This window comes from Numenius arquata, chromosome 35, assembly GCF_964106895.1.
Source record: "Numenius arquata chromosome 35, bNumArq3.hap1.1, whole genome shotgun sequence".
In the NCBI taxonomy this organism is placed as follows: Eukaryota; Metazoa; Chordata; class Aves; order Charadriiformes; family Scolopacidae; genus Numenius; species Numenius arquata.
In genome coordinates, this window is record NC_133610.1 from 286,146 (window position 1) to 303,580 (window position 17,435).

The 17,435-nt window shown below is 67.5% G+C and overlaps 2 protein-coding genes across 3 annotated transcripts in view; both read right to left on the reverse strand.

Moving 5' to 3' along the window:
• The window catches only part of DMPK (DM1 protein kinase), a 10,754-nt gene extending 1,836 nt beyond the window's left edge, over window positions 1-8,918 (reverse strand). Inside the window, 11 exon segments of the mRNA XM_074165175.1 lie at window positions 634-691; window positions 745-992; window positions 1,229-1,314; window positions 2,006-2,299; window positions 2,783-2,983; window positions 4,764-4,857; window positions 5,650-5,798; window positions 6,522-6,617; window positions 7,003-7,086; window positions 7,175-7,266; window positions 8,726-8,918. Coding sequence (XP_074021276.1) covers window positions 634-691; window positions 745-992; window positions 1,229-1,314; window positions 2,006-2,299; window positions 2,783-2,983; window positions 4,764-4,857; window positions 5,650-5,798; window positions 6,522-6,617; window positions 7,003-7,086; window positions 7,175-7,266; window positions 8,726-8,918 — 1,595 coding nt within the window.
• A 1,838-nt stretch (window positions 8,919-10,756) lies between these two features.
• Window positions 10,757-15,483, reverse strand: CAPNS1 (calpain small subunit 1). 2 transcript variants are annotated; one of them, XM_074165182.1, is made up of 11 exons: window positions 15,428-15,483; window positions 15,311-15,385; window positions 14,964-14,997; window positions 14,766-14,855; window positions 13,735-13,792; window positions 13,368-13,432; window positions 13,212-13,280; window positions 12,747-12,825; window positions 11,895-12,011; window positions 11,612-11,670; window positions 10,757-10,981 (listed from the first exon to the last, which is right to left on the reverse strand). In XM_074165182.1, the coding sequence occupies exons 1-11, from the start codon at window positions 15,481-15,483 to the stop codon at window positions 10,955-10,957; spliced, it is 729 nt and encodes a 242-aa protein (XP_074021283.1). In that variant the 3' UTR covers window positions 10,757-10,954. The 2 variants fall into 2 exon arrangements, with proteins under 2 accessions (XP_074021283.1, XP_074021282.1); XM_074165181.1 differs by having other exon boundaries at window positions 15,311-15,483.
• Window positions 15,484-17,435: the final 1,952 nt, after the last annotated feature.

Consider the following 17,435-nt stretch of genomic DNA (forward strand, 5'->3'; position numbering starts at 1 on the left):
GGTGTGGGGGCCCCTTTATGTGGGGGGGCGCCTTGGGATGCAGGTGCCCCTTTTTGCGGGGGGGTCCCTGGGGGGTGTGGGGGTCCCTTTATGTTGGGGGGACCCTTGGGATGCAGGTGCCCCTTTTTGCGGGGGGGTCCCTGGGGGTGTGGGGGCCCCTTTATGTTGGGGGGACCCTTGGGATGCAGGTGCCCCTTTTTGCGGGGGGGTCCCTGGGGGTGTGGGGGCCCCTTGATGTGGGGGGGCCACTTGGGATGCAGGTGCCCCTTTTTGCGGGGGGGTCCCTGGGGGTGTGGGGGCCCCTTTATGTGGGGGGGCCACTTGGGATGCAGGTGCCCCTTTTTGCGGGGGGGTCCCTGGGGGTGTGGGGGCCCCTTTATGTGGGGGGGACCCTTGGGATGCAGGTGCCCCTTTTTGCGGGGGGGTCCCTGGGGGTGTGGGGGCCCCTTGATGTGGGGGACCTGGGGTGCAGGTGCCCCTTTTGGGGAGAGTGCTCCCAGGGGCGGGGGCGTAGGTTGGGGAGAGGGCTTGGGTGAGGGAGGAGTTTTTGGGGGGGGAGGCCCCATGGGTGTGGGTCCCCCCCTTGGGGGATGGGGGCCCTTTTGGGGAGGGTGCTCCCATGGGTTTGGGGGCCCCCGTGGATTCAGGGGCACCCATGGGTGGGGAGGCCCCTTTTCGGGGGGGGGCCTCCATAGGCGGAGGGGGCCCTTTTTGAGGGGGGACCTCTGGGGATGTGGGGGCCCCCTGGGACGGAGGAGCCCCTGTAACCGGAGGGGGGGCTGTTATTGCAGGGGGGGCAGGGTGGGATGGAGGCATCTCCCTATCTGGGGGGGGTCCCTATGGCCAGGGGTGTCCCCTCGCCCGGGGGGGTCTCCATCTCCGGGGGGGTCCCCCAGTCCCCCTCCAGCTCCATGGCCAGGTCCTGGTCCCACTCCTCCTCCTCTTCGTCTTCCTCATCTTCCTCCTCCTCCTCCTCCTCCTCCTCCTCCTCCCTAGGGCCGGGGGAACACACGGGGGGGGGGGGGGGGGGGGGTGTGTGTCACCTGGGGTCCCCCTGCAGGGACTCTCATCGGTGCAGATCCCGCCCCCCCCCCCCCCCATCTCCCCAATGCCCCCATCGCCCCCAGTTCCTCCCTCCTTGTGTCTCCCTCCCCCCAAAGACACCCCAACCCCATTGTCCCCGCCCCCCACGTTGCCGCCCCCCCCCCCCCCCCCCCGCCGTCCTCACTCGGGGTCTCCGCGGGCGTACGAGTATCCCACGAAGGGGAGGTGCAGCCCCAGCTCGGGGGGGTCCCACGGCTCGCCCAGGGGCTCCTGGGAAGGGAAGGGGGGGGGGGGGGGGGGGGAGTTAGACATGGGGGTCACCGGGGGGGGAGTATCCCATGGGGCAGTCGCCGAGGTGAGTCACGGGATGGGAGTACCCAGGGGGGGTTCCGGGAGGGGGGGGGGTTCCAGAGGGGTCCCGGAGGGGGAGGTCAAGGGATGGAGGGAGGGGTGTCTACTGGCAGGGGGTAGTGTCCCATGGGGACGAGGGTCCCAGGGGGCTCCCCGGGTGAGGGGGGTCCCGGGATGGGGTCCCGAGGGAGGGGCGGGGGTGTCCCGGGGAGATTCCTGGGACGGAGTCCCGGGATGGGGTCCCACGGGGGTTCTCGGGGGGGGAAGTGTCGGTGCCGGGGGGAGGGGAGCCTCGGGTGGGGTTCGCCGGGGGAGGGGGGTGTCCTCGTGGGGCGGGGGACGGGCGGCCGGCTGGAGCTGTCAGTGCCAGGGGTTCCCGGGGGGAGATCCCGGGGGTGTTCCCCGGGGGGTGTCGGTCCCGGAGGGGGGGGTGTCGGTGCCGGGGGAGTTCCCGGGGGGTGTTCCCCGGGGGGGTATCGGTCCCGGAGGGGGGGTGTCTGTTGCGGGATGGGGGGGGGGGAGGGGGGGTCGGTGCCGGGGGAGTTCCCGGGGGGTGTTCCCCGGGGGGTGTCGGTGCCGGGAGGTGCCGGTTCCCGGGGGTGTCCCGCACCGGCTGGCTGAGGCAGTCGTCCAGCACGTCGAAGTTGGAGGTGTCGGCGGCGCCGGCGGCGGCGGGGGCGAAGGGGGGGGCGGAGCGGCGGAGCGCGGCCCAGCGCAGCCCCGCGAACAGCGGCAGCCGCCGGAAGTCGCGCGCGCCGCCCCGCCCCAGCCGCGCCTCCCGCGCGCACAGCAGCCCCCGCACCAGCGCGCGCGCCGCCGCCGGCACCCGCGGCCACGCCCCCGCCGCGCCGGCCACGCCCCCTCCCGCCGGCGGCTCCGCGTCCTCCGGTAACTGGAGGTGGTCCTGGGGGTGGGCGGGGGTGTCAGCGCAGGGGTCCCAGTGACTCCCCGTAACACCCGCCCCCCGCCCCAGTGTCCCCCAGAGCCCCCCCAGTAACACCCACTGCCTCCCAGTAACCACCCAGCGCCCCCCGGTGCACCCTCAGTGACCCCCAGCTTCCCCCAGCGCCCTCCTAGTTTCCCCTAGCAACCTCCCAGCACCTCCCAGTGCTCCCCAGAGCCCCCCCAGTGCCCCCCAGTTCCTCCCAGCACCCCCCAGCGCCCCCCAGTGCCCTCCCAGCGCTCTCCCAGTTCTCCCCTCCACCCTCCCAACGCCTCCGGTGCCTCCCCAGTTCCTCCCAGCACCCCACAATTCCACCCGGTGCCCCCCAGCACCATTCCGGCACCCCCCAGTGCCCTCCCAGTGCCCCCCTAGTTCCCTCCAGCATGCCCCAGTGCCCCTCAGTGCCCCCCAGTTCCTCCCAGCACGCCCCCAGTGCCCCCACACCTGGAAGTGGAGGATCTTGGCGTAGGTCTCCAGGACGGACTCGGCGAAGAAGGGCGTGTGGCCGAAGAACATCTCGTAGGCCAGGACCCCCAGCGCCCACCAGTCGCACTCGGGGCCGTAGGAGCGGCTGGGGTCCTCCACCGCCAGCAGGATCTCGGGGGACAAGTAGTCAGGGGTCCCCACCGCCACCGAGGAGCGCACCTGGGGCGGGGGACACGGGGACAGGAGGCGTCGGATGGGGGGACCTCGGAACGGGGGGCAATGGGGGACATGGCGATGGGGGGGGTATCGGATGGGGGATGTGGGACATCGGGACAGGGGGATGTGGGGACAGGGGCTTATGGGAACATGGGGACAGGGGACATTGGAACGGGGGATATGGGGACATGGAACATGGGGACATAATCATAGAATCATAGAATCATAGAATGGTTAGAGTTGGAAAGGACCTTAAAGATCATCTAGTTCCAACCCCCCTGCCATGGGCAGGGACACCTCTCACTAGAGCAGGTTGCTTAAAGCCCCATCCAGCCTGGCCTTGAACACTTCCAGGAATGGGGCATCCACAACTTCCCTGGGCAACCTGTTCCAGTGCCTCACCACCCTCACTGTAAAGAATTTCTTCCTTATATCTAATCTAAATCTCTTCTCTTCCAATTTAAAACCATTGCCCCTTGTCCTGTCACCACTCTTCCTGACAAAGAGTCCCTCTTCAGCTCTTCTGTAGGCTCCCTTCAGGTATTGATAGGCTGTTATAAGGTCTCCCCGGAGCCTTCTCTTCTCCAGGCTGAACAACCCCAGCTCTCTCAGTCTGTCGTCATAGGAGAGGTGCTCCATCCCTCTGATCATCCTCGTGGCCCTCCGCTGGACCCGTTCCAACAGGTCCATGTCCTTTCTGTGTTGAGGACTCCAAAGCTGGACACAGTACTCCAGGAGGGGTCTCACGAGCGCAGAGTAGAGGGGCAGAATCACCTCGCGAGACCTGCTGGCCACACTTCTCCTGATGCAGCCCAGGACACGGTTGGCTCTCTGGGCTGCCAGTGCACACTGCCTGCTCATGTTGAGCTTCTCATCCATAAGCACTCCCAAGTCCTTCTCCTCGGGGCTGCTCTCCAGCCATTCTCCACCCAACTTGTATTTGTGCCTGGGGTTGCCACGTCCCAGGTGCAGGACCCTGCACTTGGCTTGGTTGAACTTCATGCAATTTGCTCGAGCCCACCTCTCCAGCCTGTCTAGGTCCCTCTGGATGGCATCCCTTCCCTCCAGCGTGTCAACTGCGCCACCGAGCTTGGTGTCATCAGCAAACTTGCTGAGGGTGCACTCTATCCCACTGTCCATATCACCGACAAAGATGTTAAACAGTACTGGTCCCAGTACCGACCCCTGCGGAACACCACTCGTTACTGGCCGCCACCTGGACATTGAGCCATTGATTGTAACCCTTTGGATGCGGCCATCCAGCCAGTTCCCTATCCACCGAGTGGTCCATCCATCGAATCCATGAGTTTCCAATTTTGAGACCAGGATGTCGTGCGGGACAGTGTCAAATGCTTTGCATAAGTCCAGGTAAATGACGTCAGTCGCTCTGCCCTTGTCTACCAAGTCTGTGGCAGTATTGTAAAAGGCCACCAAATTTGTCAGGCACGATTTGCCCTTGGTGAAGCCATGTTGGCTGTTTCCAATCACTTCTTTATTCTCCATGTGCCTTAGCAAGGATTTCAGGAGGATCTGCTCCATGATCTTGCCAGGCACAGAGGTGAGACTGACAGGATGGAGGATGTGGGGCAGGAGCAGGGGGGTGTTGACCAAGGGGACGGGGGCCATGGGGATATGGGATGTTGGAACAAGGGACATGGGGACATGGGGATAGGGGAGATGGAGGACATGGGGATGGGGGACACGGGGCCGGGGGATTCTCCGGGTGCTCGTAGCAGGGCTGAGCTCCAGGTCACCCCATCCCCATGTCCCCGTCCCCACTCACGGTGCCGTCAGGCCCCAGCTTGAGACAGGAGCCGAAGTCTCCGAGGCGGACGTGGCCCCAACGGTCCAGGAGGATGTTGTCAGGTTTGATGTCCCTGAGGGGCACGGGTGGCCTCTGTCACCCTGTGTCCCCCTGTCAGGGCCTCCAGACCCCGCCATGTCCCTCCTGTTGCCTGTGTGACCCTCCTGTCCCTACTTGCCTCTCATATCCTCATGTGGCCCTGTGACACACACACAATGCCCCCCCCCCCCGATGTCCCTTCATGTCCTTCCTGGGTCCCCATGCTTCTCCTTTGTCCCCTCTATGTCCCTCATGCCCCCACCCCCATGTCCCCTGTGCCCCTCCATGTCCTTCCTATGTCCCCCCGCTCCTTGAGTCCCCCAATCCTCACCATGTCCCCATACCCTCATCTCCCTCTGCCCTGTGCCACGTCCCCCCATGTCCCCACGTCCTCATATTCCCCCCATGTCCCTCGGGTCCTCATCTGTGTCCCCATGTCCCTCCTATGTCCCCCAGCTCCTCTTTGTATCCCCCAATCACCATCCTGTCCACATACCCTCGTCTCCCCACCCCCACTGTCATGTCCCCTTGTGTCCCCTCCATGTGTCACCAGCCCTGTGCCATATCCCCCTGTATGTCCCCTGCCCCATGCCGTGTCCCCCCAGCCCTGTGCAGTGTCCCCTCTGCATGTCTCCAGCTCCCTGACATGTCCCCAACCCCGTGCTGTGTGTCCCCGTGTGTCCCCAGCCCCATGCCATGTCTCGCTGTGTCCCCCATGCATGTCCCCAGCCTTATGCCATATGTCCCTGTGTCCCCCTACATATCCCCAGCCCCATGCCATGTCCCCATGTCGTTGTCCCCTGCGTGTCCCCAGCCCCACACCCACCGGTGGACGTAGCCCAGGCGGTGGATGGAGTCGATGGCCATCACCAGCTCAGCCAGGTAGAAACGGGCCATGGCGAGGGGCAGCCGGTCCCCAAATTTGCTGAGCAGGGTCAGGAGGTCCCCCCCCACGTAGTACTCCATGACCAGGTACTGTGGGGGGGGACAGGAGGACCATAGGGACACAGGCACAGCACAGGGACACAGGGATGGGATGGGGATGGGCATGGTGACACGGGCATGGCATGGGGACACGGGGATGGCGTGGGGACACAGGGGTACTACGGGGACAAGGGAATGGAGACACAGAGGTGGCATGGAGCCATGGGGATGGGAACATGGATATGGTACGGTGACACAGGAATGGGGACATAGGCACGGCATGAGGACATGGGGATGGCACAGGGACATGGGCATGGCATAGGGATAGAAGATACAGGCATGGCACGGGGACACGGGTGGCATGGGGACATGGGACATGTCGCAAGGCATGGCATGGGAACACAGACATGGCACAGAGACATGGGGACAGCATGACATGGGGATGGGGACAAAGGCACTGCACAGGGACACAGGTGACAGCATGGCATGGGGACATGGGCACAGCAAGGGGATTCAGGGACGTGGACAGGGCATGGGGACAAGGGGCATTGTATGGGGACATGGGCATGGCCTGGGAACAGGAGCACCTGGCCTGGGGACAGGGAGGACATGGGGACATGGGGTAGGGACATGGGGCTCCCTGGAGACACCCAAGGGTGCTGGGGGCTGTTCTCTGGGGACAGCCAGGGCTGTCCTCAAGGAGGAAGGGTGGTGTCCCCATGAGGAGGATGTCCCCATGGGGTGGTGTCCCCATGGGGAGGGGTGTCCCCTCACCAGGCACTGGGGGTCCTGGAAGGCGAAGTGGAGGCGGGTGATCCAGCGCTGGTCCCCCCGTGCCAGCACCTCACGCTCCTCCCGGAAACAGGACACCTGGGGACACGGGTGGCATCAGGGTCTCACACACACACACCAGGGTCACCGTCACCCCCCCCCCCAGGCACCGAGGTCACCTGCAAGGTGTCTCCCCCCCCACCCCCCCGGTCTCAGTCCCAGACACCGGGGTCAGGGTCAGCCCTAGGGGTACCGTGTCACACCCCCCGGCCCCCCCCCCCATGGTGCCACCCCTGTCTCCATCATCCCATGTCCCCTCTGGGACCCCAGGACCCCCTTGTCCCCTTCCTTCCCTCCGTGTCCCCCACATCCCCCCTACATCCACCTGCGTCCTCCTGTTTCCTCTATATCCACCCACGTGCCCCCATGTTTCCTCCCACATCCCCCATGTTCCCCCCCCCGTGTCCCCCCCATGTCCCCTCACCTCCCCGCGCCGCAGCATGTCCCACTTGTTCATGATCTTCATGGCGTAGATCTGCCCCGACTCCTTCATCCGCACCACGGCCACCTGCCGGGCCAACCGCGTCACCCTCAGTGTCACCCACGGTGTCACCCACGGTGTCACCTGCGCCACCCCCCCCCAAACCCCCCCTCACCTCGCTGAAGGCCCCACGACCGATCACCTTCAAGATCTCGAAGTCGCTTCGCTGCAGCTGCAGCTCCTGCACCCGGGCGACCACTGGCTCCGCTGCGGGGGCACCCATGGCGGGGGGGGGTGTGGGGGGGGGGGTGTCTCAATTACCCCGGAGGTGGGGGGGTGGTACGTTGGGAGGGGAGATGGATTTTGGGGAGCAGCTCAGGTTTGGGGGTGCACAACCCCAATACGAGCCACTGGAGAATCCACTGTAGGGAGGGCTGGGGCATTGCGGGGGGGGAGGTATTTTGGGGGGGTGCATGGGTGTTTGGGGGGTTATTGGGGTACGGGGGCGGTCCCCAGGGTGGGGGATTTTGGGGGTGTCGCTGGAGTTGGGGGGGCGTTTTGGGGGGAGCCTCTGAGGTTTTGGGGGGGATCTGTGGCCATGGGGGGGCTGATGGGATTTGGGGGAACCCTGGGAGATGGGGGACGCTCGGGGGGGGGATGGTGTCGGGAGGGGATTTAAGGGGGGGGAGCTCTTGGATTTGCGGGGGGGGATCCTGGGATTTGGAGGATCCCTGGGAATTTGGGGGGCGGGGGGTGTCGGGGGGGACAGCGGCATTTGGCGGGGGGGGTGGGGTGCGTGACAGGTCCTGGTGTGGGGAGTGTCAGGGTGCCCGGGGAGGGGGGCGGGGGGGGGGTGTATGTCACAGTCCTCGCGGGGGGAGGGGGGAGGTGACAGTGTCCGGGGGGGGCAGTGACACCCTCGGTGCCGCGGGGGGGAGAGGGGGGGCGGCCGCGCACCCGCAGCCCATTTATGGCCGCGCAGCGATCGGCGCCCGCGGGGGGGGGGGGCCGGGCCCGACGTGCCCAGAAAAGGAGCGACGCCGCCGTCCCCCCCCCCCCGCCCGGGGATCCAGGCGCCCGGGGCGGCCGGCGGCAGGAGGGCCCGCAGGTGTCACCCCCCCCCGTCCCGTCCCGTCCCGTCCCGGTACTGGACAACCCCCCCCCCCCCCCCCGGTACCGGATCACCCCACACACGGTCCCACCCCCGATCCCGGGCCGCCCGGCCCTGCACCGGGACCCCCGTCCACCTCTCCCTCCCCCGCTCCTGCTCCCGAACCCCCCCGGACCGGACCGCCCGCCCTCAGCCGTGTCCGTCCCTGTCCTGGGACCCCCTTGCCCGTTCCCCCCCCCCCCCCCCCCCGCGCCACGGACTCCCCGGTCCCGTAACCCCCGGTCCCGTGCTCCTCCCGCTCCCGGACCCCCACCCGCTCCCATTCCCCAGGCCCCGTACCCGCCCGGTCCTGTCACACACCCCCCCCCGCCCGGTCCCGTACCCCCCATGTCATGGCCTCCCCGGTGCCGTACACCCTGTTCTCGTACCCCCCAACCCGGTCCCGGACGCCCCGTCCCCACACCCCCCGGGTCCCGTTCCCGCCCCGTCCCCCCGGTCCCGTCGACCCCTGGTCCCGGACACCCCCCCCACCCCCCCCCCCCCCCGTCCCCACATTCCCCCGCTCTCGTACCCCCCGGTGCCGTCCCCCTCGCCCCCCGGTGCCGCCCCGCTCACCCCAGCTCAGAAACTCCCGGACGTATCTCTCGCTGTCGGTGTCGGTGCCCGCGGGGGGGTCCCGCTGCCGCAGCCGGTGCCGCAGCCCCCCCGCCAGCCCCACCAGCAGGTCCAGCAGCCCCTCCAGCCCCAGCGCCCCCCGCCCCAGCGCCAGCGCCCGCAGCCGCTCCCGCCGCCCCGGGGGCGCCGCCATCGCCCGGGGCCGCTCAGCGCCGCCGCGGCCCCATCCGCCACCGGCAGCGGCAGCGGGGGGGGCACCCGCCGGGGCAGCACCGGGGGGAGTGACGGCGGGTTACCGGGGCCGGGCGCTGCCGGGAACCTCCTCCCGACGGGCACCCGCCTACCGGGCTCCGGGGAGGGGGGGGGAGGCCGTAACCGCGGGTGGGGTGGGGTGGGCACGGCCGGGGGAGCACCTATAGGGACGGGGGCGGCCGGTGAGCGGGAGCGGGCGGGGAACCGGCTGTCACCGGGGCTGGGACACCCCGGGGGGGGTCCCCTCCGGAGTCTGAGCTAAACCCGGGACACACACCAGCCCCCCCCCCCCCCCCCCCCGCGGTCACCGGGACGCCGGACCCGGCGGACAGCGGGACACCCCGCCGGGACCCCCCGCTACCGACCCCCCCGGGATCCCCCGGGATCTCCCGGGACACGGAGACCCCCCCCCCCCGGACACCTCTCTACCGACCTCCGGGGTACCGGGACGCCGACACCCCCCCACCCCCCCCGGACACCCCCGAGACCGCTCGAGCTCTCGAGACGCCCCCGGACACCTCCCTCCTCACCCCCCCCGGTCACTGGGACACCGGTCCCGGAGCACCGCCCCCCCCCCCTCCAGACCCCCCGATACCGCCCCACCCCTCCCGGGACACCGAGACCCCCCCTGTACACCTCGCTACCGACCCCCGGGGCACCGCGACAGCGGTCCCGGGGGACACCCGACCCCTTCGGGACCCCCCCGGCCCCACGCCGCCCCCCGGTGCCCCCCCCCGGTGCCGCAGCGCCCCCCACCGGCTGCCCCCGGCGCCTCCGCCGCCGCGCTGTCGGGACCGGGAGGGGGAGACCGGGGGGGGCGGTGACACGCGCGCTGCCCTTTTAAAGCGCGCTCGGGGAGCCCCGCCGCCTTAACCCCGTCCTGCCCCTATAGAGACCCCCCCCCTCGTCCCCTATAGAGACCTCACAGACACCCCCCCCCCCGATCCCCTACAGACCTCAGAGCCCTCCCCCCACCAGCCTCCCAACCCCCCCAAGCCCCTATGGCCCTGTATTCCCTATACCCCCCCCACCCCTATACCGCCCCCTCACCACCTATAGCACTCCATCCTATACCGCTCAGCCCCATACAGCCCCTCCCCTCCCATAGCGCCCCCCCAGCTTCTCTATCCCTAACGGCTCCTATGGCCCCCACATGCCTGGGGCACACTATACTCCTCATACCCGCCTATAGCACCCATACCCCCTATAGCGTCCTGTCCTTCCAGCTCCCTATAGCACCCACACCCTTATATCCCCTATAGGGTCCTCGCCCTACACAGCACCCATTCCCCCTATAGCCTCCTGTCTTTACAGCTCCTGTATCAGCCACATCCCCATAGCCCCTGTAGCACCCATAAACCCTATAGCATCCATACCCCTATAACCTCTATAGCACCCATACCTCCAAAACCCCCATAGCATCCATACACCCTATAGCTCACTATAGCACTGCGTATAGGCCCCTCAAGCACCCATACCACCCCCTATAGCTCCTCATAGCACCCATAACTCCTATAGCCCTCTATAGTACCATACCCCCTATAGCTCCCTGTAGTACCTGTACAGCCCCCCCATAGCTCCCTATAGCACCCATATCCCCTATAGCTCCCTATAGTACCTGTACAGCCCCCCCCATAGCTCCCATACCCCCTATAGCACCTGTACTCCTACAACCCCCATAGCACCCATACCCTTAAACCTCCTATAGCTCCCCCATAGCACCCCCCCACACCCTATAGCTCTATTCCCTCCCCCCCCAAAAAAGATGAAGGTCCAGGTGGGGCAGAGGGAGCTTTAATGGGGGGGTCTGGGCGCCTCCAAGGCACAGGCGGGGGGTGGCAGCAGTGGGGTGCTGGGGGGGGGGGGTGTGTGTGCACGAGGGGGTGGGGGTGCGGGGGTCTGGGGGGGGTGCGGGGGAGAGGGTGCAGATGTGGAGTGCTGGGGGGGGGGCGCGGGTGCCCCCCAAGTGCAGGCTCCTCAGGAGTACATGGTGAGCTGCAGCCACTGCGGAGAGAGGGGGGGTCAGCGGGGGCTATGGGGGGCCCCAGGGGCTATAGGGGGCTGCCCCCGGGAGAATTGGGGTGTCCCTGGAGGGTCTGGGATCCTGCTGGGGGTGGGGGGTGGGGGCGTCTCTACAGGGATCGGGCCTTCCCAGAGGACACCCCCTATAGGATTGGGGTCACCCTAACGGGATGGGGGGGGCCCACAGAGATCAGGGTGCCCTCTACAGATTTGAGGGGGCTCTATAGGGATTGGGGGGGGGGGGGTGTGCTGCTCCATAGAGGTTTGACCCTATAGGGCTCATGGGCCTCCTGTGGGGATTTGGGGAACCCCTATGGGGTTGGGGGGGGAGCTTATAGGGGTTTGGAGGAGTCCCTTGAACATGAACAGTGACCTATAGCACTTGGGGGGGACGTGGGGGCTCCCCAAGAGTCTGGGAGTGCCCTATAGAGAGGGGGGATGCTCCACAGAAATTTGGGGTGCCCTATAGGGACTTGGGGGGCCTGACAGGGGCTGAGCCAGGACAGTTTTGGGGGCCACCTCCTTGTCCCCACCCTCGTGGGATCCTCCCCAACTCTGGGGGGACCACAGGGACCCCAAAACGCACCCGGGGGAGGGTACCCTCAAACCCACCTCCTGGAGGCTGACGCGGATCTGCCCGCTCCCATCCCGGTCCAGAGACTTGAAGGCACCTGGGGGGGGGGGGGGCGACCCCCAAAAACCAGGTCATCACCCTGCCCCCCCCCCCCCCTTGCAGGGGGCAACTCCCTGGGGGTCCCACCCCCCCAATAACGCCAATAACCCCAGGGATCCCAATAACTCCCTGAGTATTGCTCAGCCCCAGGGTGCCCACCCCCCCCCAGCTCCTAGGAGCCCCCCCCATACCCGGCCCCCCAAATTTGGGCCCCCCCCTTACGGAACATGGCATCGAGGCGCACGAGGCAGCTGATGAAGTTGTCAAAATCCAGGTTTCCCCCCTCATCGCCATAGCGACGGCCCAGGACCCCCCAAAGTGGGGGGGGCAGATGGAAACCTGGGTGGGGGGGATGGGACACACATGACTTTTGACACCCTCCCCCAAACCCCCTGCCCCCAAAATCCCCTGGCCCCCAAACACCCTGGAGCTCCCCCCAAAATGTTCCCATTGCCCCCCTCCCCCAGGTGCTCCCACCCCAAAAAAGCCCTGGACCCCCCCAAATACCTCCCCTAAATACCCCGACCCCCCTCAATACCCCGTCTGCCCCAAATACTCTGTCCCCCCCCCCCCCCCCCACTGTGGACACCCCCCAAAACAGTCCCCCTCCAAATACTCCCAACTCCCTCCAAACACTGTGCCCCCGCCCCCAATTCCTCCAACCCCCCCAAATACCCGACCCCCCAATACCCTCACACTGACCCCCAATATCCTGAACCCCCCCCAAATTACCCAGACCCCACCCCCCCGACTACGCCTGCCCCCCTCCAAATACTGTGGACACCTCCCAAAATACCTCAGCCCCCCCCCAATAGACTGACCCAAATACTCCTGACCCTGCCCCAAATTCCTCCAGCCCCCCCAATTCCTCCAGCCCCCCCCAATTCCTCCAGCCCCCCCAAATACCTGTTCCCCCCCAAATCCCCGCTGACCTCCTCAACCCCCCCAGCTCCCTAATTATCCCACAGCTGCCCCCACCCCAATTACCCTTGACCCCTCCCCAGCCCCCCCCTATTGCCCTCCCCCCTCCAAGTTCCTCCCCCCCCCCCCCCAAATTCCTTTGCCCCCCCAAACCTGCAGCCTCGAGAGCCCCCGGCAGCTCCTGCGCCCCGATGGTCCCCGAGCGGTCGGTGTCAAACTGTTTGTACACGCACTGGGGGGGGGCGGAGGAAGTTTTGGGGGACCCCTCTCTACCCCCAACCCCCCCTCATGCCCCCCAACTCCTCCCTGTCCCAGGACTGGGAGGGGGGGCATTGTCTCCCTACTGTCCTTCCCTCCCCCCCCCCATTTTGGGGTATCCCAGGGGTCCCCCCCCAAGATGCGGTGACCCCCTCCCAGCACTGGGAGGACCCCATTTCCCAACAACCCCCCAACATTTCAGGGTCCCATATTCCACCCCCTTTCTTCTACATCTTCCAAAATTTGGGGCTCGGGGAGGTGGGGGAGTCCCCATATTCCCTATATGCCCCCCCCCACTTTCAGGGAGGATCTGGGGGTCCCGTGGCTCCCCCGATTTTGGGGTGCCCCCTCCCTCCTCACCTGCCACTTCTTGATGTTGTTCCACAAGTACTTGAACTCCTCAAAGCCGAGTTTCCCCGTCGTGTCGCTCTGGATGGGGGGAGTCAAGGAGATCCAGGGGGGGCAATGGGGACCCCCTCCCCCCTCGCACCCCAAAAATTCCAGCCCCAAGGATACGTCCATCACAGCCACCATGCTGCGGCAAGTGTCCAGGCCAAAGCCGTCAGTCTTCAGGTCAGGATCTGGAGGCGGGGGGGGCACAGAAAATTTTTGGGGGGACAGAAGATTGGGGGGGGGGGTAGGTCAGAAGTTTTTTGGGGTGCGGGGGCTGAACTCTCCCAAATTTTTAACCAAAATTGGAATGTTTTGCTGTTTTTCCCCACCCATGTGGAGATTCTCTGGTGGCTGCTATAGGGTTGTGCCCCTCCTCCCCATTTCCCTGGTGATTTGGGGGGGTCCCAGGGCCCCTCCCAGTGCGTTGTTCCCCCCCACCTTGTGTCACTGCCCCCCCTCCCCCCCCCCTTCGTTTTTGGAAGACACTTACGACGGGTGACGACTTTGTTGAGGATGTTCATGAGCTCGGTGGGGCTCACCTCCATGTCCTGCCGGGGATGGGCATGGGGGGGGCGCTCGGGGTGACCTCCACCAGGGGGTGCCCCCCACCCTGATCCCTAACACCACCTTGACCCCCCCCCCCCCCGAGCCCCATCCTGATGCCTGACCCCACCCTCACCTCCACTTGATGCCCCACCCTGGGGTGTCCCCTCCCCAGATCCCACCCTGACCCCGTCCTCATCCCCAACGTGGGGTCCGTCCCCCCCCCCAACCCCACCCTGACCCCCCCCGATCCCCCCCGCATTCTGTCCCCCCCCCAACCCCACCCTGACCCCACCTTGACCTTCCCCCCTGGGGTCCCCCCCACCCCAACCCCCACCCTGGGGGGGGACCCAGACCTGCACCCCCCCCTCCATCCCCCCCCGGGGGGGCTCTGGGGATCCCGTGGGATCCAGTGACCAAGCAGGGACTGGGGGGTGCAGGAGGGACCAGGGGAAGGGGAGATCCCGGGGGGATCGGGGGGGGGATGATCCAGGAAGGGCCAAGATCCCAGGGGATGCTGAGGGACTGGGGGAAGGTGGGGGAGGGCAGGGGGGCTCTGGGGGATCCTGTGGGGGGCTGGGGATCTGGGAGGGGGATCCAGCAGGATCCCGGGGAGGGGGGAGCAGGGGGGTCCCGGGCAGCAGAAGGGGATTGGGAGATCCCAGGGGATCTGAGGGATTGAGTGGGGTCAGGGGATCCTGGGGGGCTCCTGAGGGGGCTCGGGGGGATCCCAGGGGCTCGGGGGGGGAACCCAGGGGAGGTTGGGGGTATCCTGGGGGATGGGAGGGATCCCAGGGGATTGAGGAGGATCCCAGGGGATCGGGGAGATCTGGGGGCTGGGGGGGAACCCAGGTGATGGGTGGATCCCAGAGGGGTCGGGTGATCACGGGGATGACCGGGGGGGGGGTGTCAAGGGGATCCCAGGGGATGGGGGGCATCCAGAGGATCAGGGGACACGGAGGGGGGTCGGTCACTCACGTCCCCTGCCAGCTGGGCGAAGAGCCGCCGGAACTGCCGCACCTCCTCGCTCTCATTGGCGTCCACCGTGGAGATGTGGGTGCGGGGGGGCTGGGGGGACGCGGGGGGGGTGTCAAGGGGACCCCCAAACCCGGGGGAAGCCCCCAGGGTCGAGGAGACCCCGGAACCAGGGGGGTGGGGGTGTCAGAGGTCACTTACTGGAGGCTCGGGGTTATACTGGGCAGCCGCTTCGCTGCGGGGGGAGTCAGGGGGTCAGAGCACCCCGGGGTGACCCAGTCCCCGGTGTCACCCCCCCCCGGTGTCACCCCACCCCATATCTCCACCGCATCCCCAACCCCCCCTCCCATCCCCAATGTCCCCCCCAGCCCGTGTCCCCCCCAGTCCCACATCCCCAATGTCCCTGCTGCCCCCCACGTCCCCAAAGTCCCTCCATTGTCCCCCCGTGTCCCCCAGCCCCATGTCCTCAATGTCCCCCCATGCCCCTCCGACTTCACGTCCCCACTGTCCCCCCCACATCTCCTCCCATGTCCCTGAGGTCCCCTCACCTGATGGCGCTGATGACGCCCCCCAGGACCCCCATGGCCCCACTGGCGCCCCCTCGCCCCCCGCCCCCCCCCCCGCTCAGTAGCCCCCCCAGCACCGAGCCGAGGCCCGCGGGGAGCCCCCCCCCGCCACCCCCGCCCCCGCCCCCCCCCAGCAGCCCCTTCACTAGGAACATAGTCCCTGCAAAAAGGGGGCGCTGGGAGCACTGGGGGGTTACTGGGAGCGCAGAGGGTGGTACTGGAGGTTACTGGGAGAGCTGGGGGAGCACCAGGGGGTTACTGGGAGCGCTGGGGGAGGTACTGGAGGTTACTAGGAGCTCTGGGGGGGCACCGGGTGGGTTACTGGGAGCGCTGGGAGAGGCTGGAAGAAAAGAAGACAGCAGCGTCAGGCGATGCCATATGGCTCTATAGGCTCCCCCAGACCCTATAGCTCCACCTCGCCCTACAGACCCCCCCCAATCCCCTAGAGACACCGCAGTCCCCTACAGACACCTCCAGGCCCTATAGACCCTCCCCAGGACCCCCTCCCAACACTGTGGCTTTCAGAGGGATCCCCTATAGACCCCTCCAGAGCCCCCAGCCCTATAGATAACACTCTCCCCCCCCCAGCGCTAGGGAGCCCCCGGGTCCTAGAGACACCCCTGACCCCTACAGACCCTCTGTCCATCCCCGGGGAGCCACCTCAGGCCCTATAGATACCCCTGGGGCCTACAGACCCCCCCCAGCCCTATAGACCCCCGTGGGCCCTATAGATTCCCCCAGCCCTATAGATTCGCCCAGCCCTATAGACTCCTTTGGGTCCTATGGATCCTCCAACCCTATAGGCAGCCCCAGGCCCTATAGAGCCCCCCGGGCCCTACAGACGCCCCCCCGGACCTTACAGCCCTCAACGGGGTGGGGGGATCCGGCCCCTCCCGGCTCCGTGCAGGGATTTCCGGGAACAGGGCGGGGCCGGGGCTGAGTCACGGAGCCGCTGGGGGGGAGGAAGGACCGGGTGGTCCCGGGAGGGCCCGGGGGGGTCCCGGGGGGGGGGGTTCCGGTACCTGCGGGCCCTGCGGCGGCGGCGGCGGGGAGCGACTGCGGGACCCGCCCGGGGACCCAGGCGTCCGGGAGGGGCGGGGCCGAGCGCGGGGGGGCGGGGCCGAACAGCGCGGCGCCCTCCGCTGCCCGAAGGAGGGGGCGGGGCCAAGAACGGGGGGCGGAGCGAGGCAGCCGACGGGGGCGTGTCCGCCCGGGGGAAGGGGGCAGCGCCCTTCCGGTCGCGCGTGTGACATCATCGCGGTGCGCCGGAACAAGGCCGCGGCGCTGGAGGGGAAGGTGGGGGCGCCCCCGAGTGACCCGGCGGCCCCCCCTCCACCCGGCTTTGGGGTCCCCGTGTCCCGCGCCCCCATGTCCCCCTCCAGCTTTGGAGTTCCCCCGCCCCCCGTGTCCCCTCCCCGGCTTTGGGGTCCTCCCACGTCTCCCCTCAGCTTTGGGGTCCCACCCCCCATATGCCCCCCCGGCTTTGGGGTCCCCCTCCCCACCCCCCGCGCCCTCCCCCCACCTTCCCATTTCCCCACGCCCCCGACTTTGGGGTCCCCCCCCGGAGCCGTGGGACGTACAAAGGTGTTTATTGGTGGCAGAAGCGGGTCCGGGGGGGACCATGCGGCAGCGGGGGGGGCGGGGATGGGGGGGACATGGGGAGGGGACACGGGGGACATTAAAGCCACTCACACGACCGCGGGGGAGGGGACATTATTGCTACTGCGGGGGGTGGGGGAGGTGGGGAGCACGACGCCAGGGCCTCCCCCTCTGCACCTCCCAGACGCCTGGGTCCCTTTTTTTTTTGGGGGGGGGGGGGGGGGGGGGCGTGTCCTCAACCCTACAGCAGCCACTGGAGAATCCACCAAGCCAGTATAAACCAGTTTTCCACACCCCCCCAGGGCATAATTAGTAGTTTCCAGAGTTAACAGCTCAGGAAGGGGCTGGGGAAGGGCCCTTGCCCTGCTTCTGTAGTCAATAGGTTCCAGAGTGAACGACCCAAAAGGGGGGGGGGGGGGGGGCATTGGCTCTCTCCTCACAAGGGTAATCAGTAGGTTCCAGAGTGAACAGCCTAGAGGAACCGGGGGGGGGGGGGAAGGGGGGTGGC

What these genes read in the sequence shown, in the direction of transcription:
- CAPNS1 (XM_074165181.1), bottom strand. Translation starts at nt 15,483, where the DNA reads ATGTTCCTAGTGAAGGGGCTGCTGGGGGGGGGCGGGGGCGGGGGTGGC. An exon ending in TCGCCCAGCTGGCAGGGGAC is followed by an intron (nt 13,793 to 14,765) that starts GTGAGTGACCGA and finishes CATCCCCGGCAG; the next exon opens with GACATGGAGGTGAGCCCCAC. An exon ending in CAACAAAGTCGTCACCCGTC is followed by an intron (nt 13,433 to 13,734) that starts GTAAGTGTCTTC and finishes CCCCGCCTCCAG; the next exon opens with ATCCTGACCTGAAGACTGAC.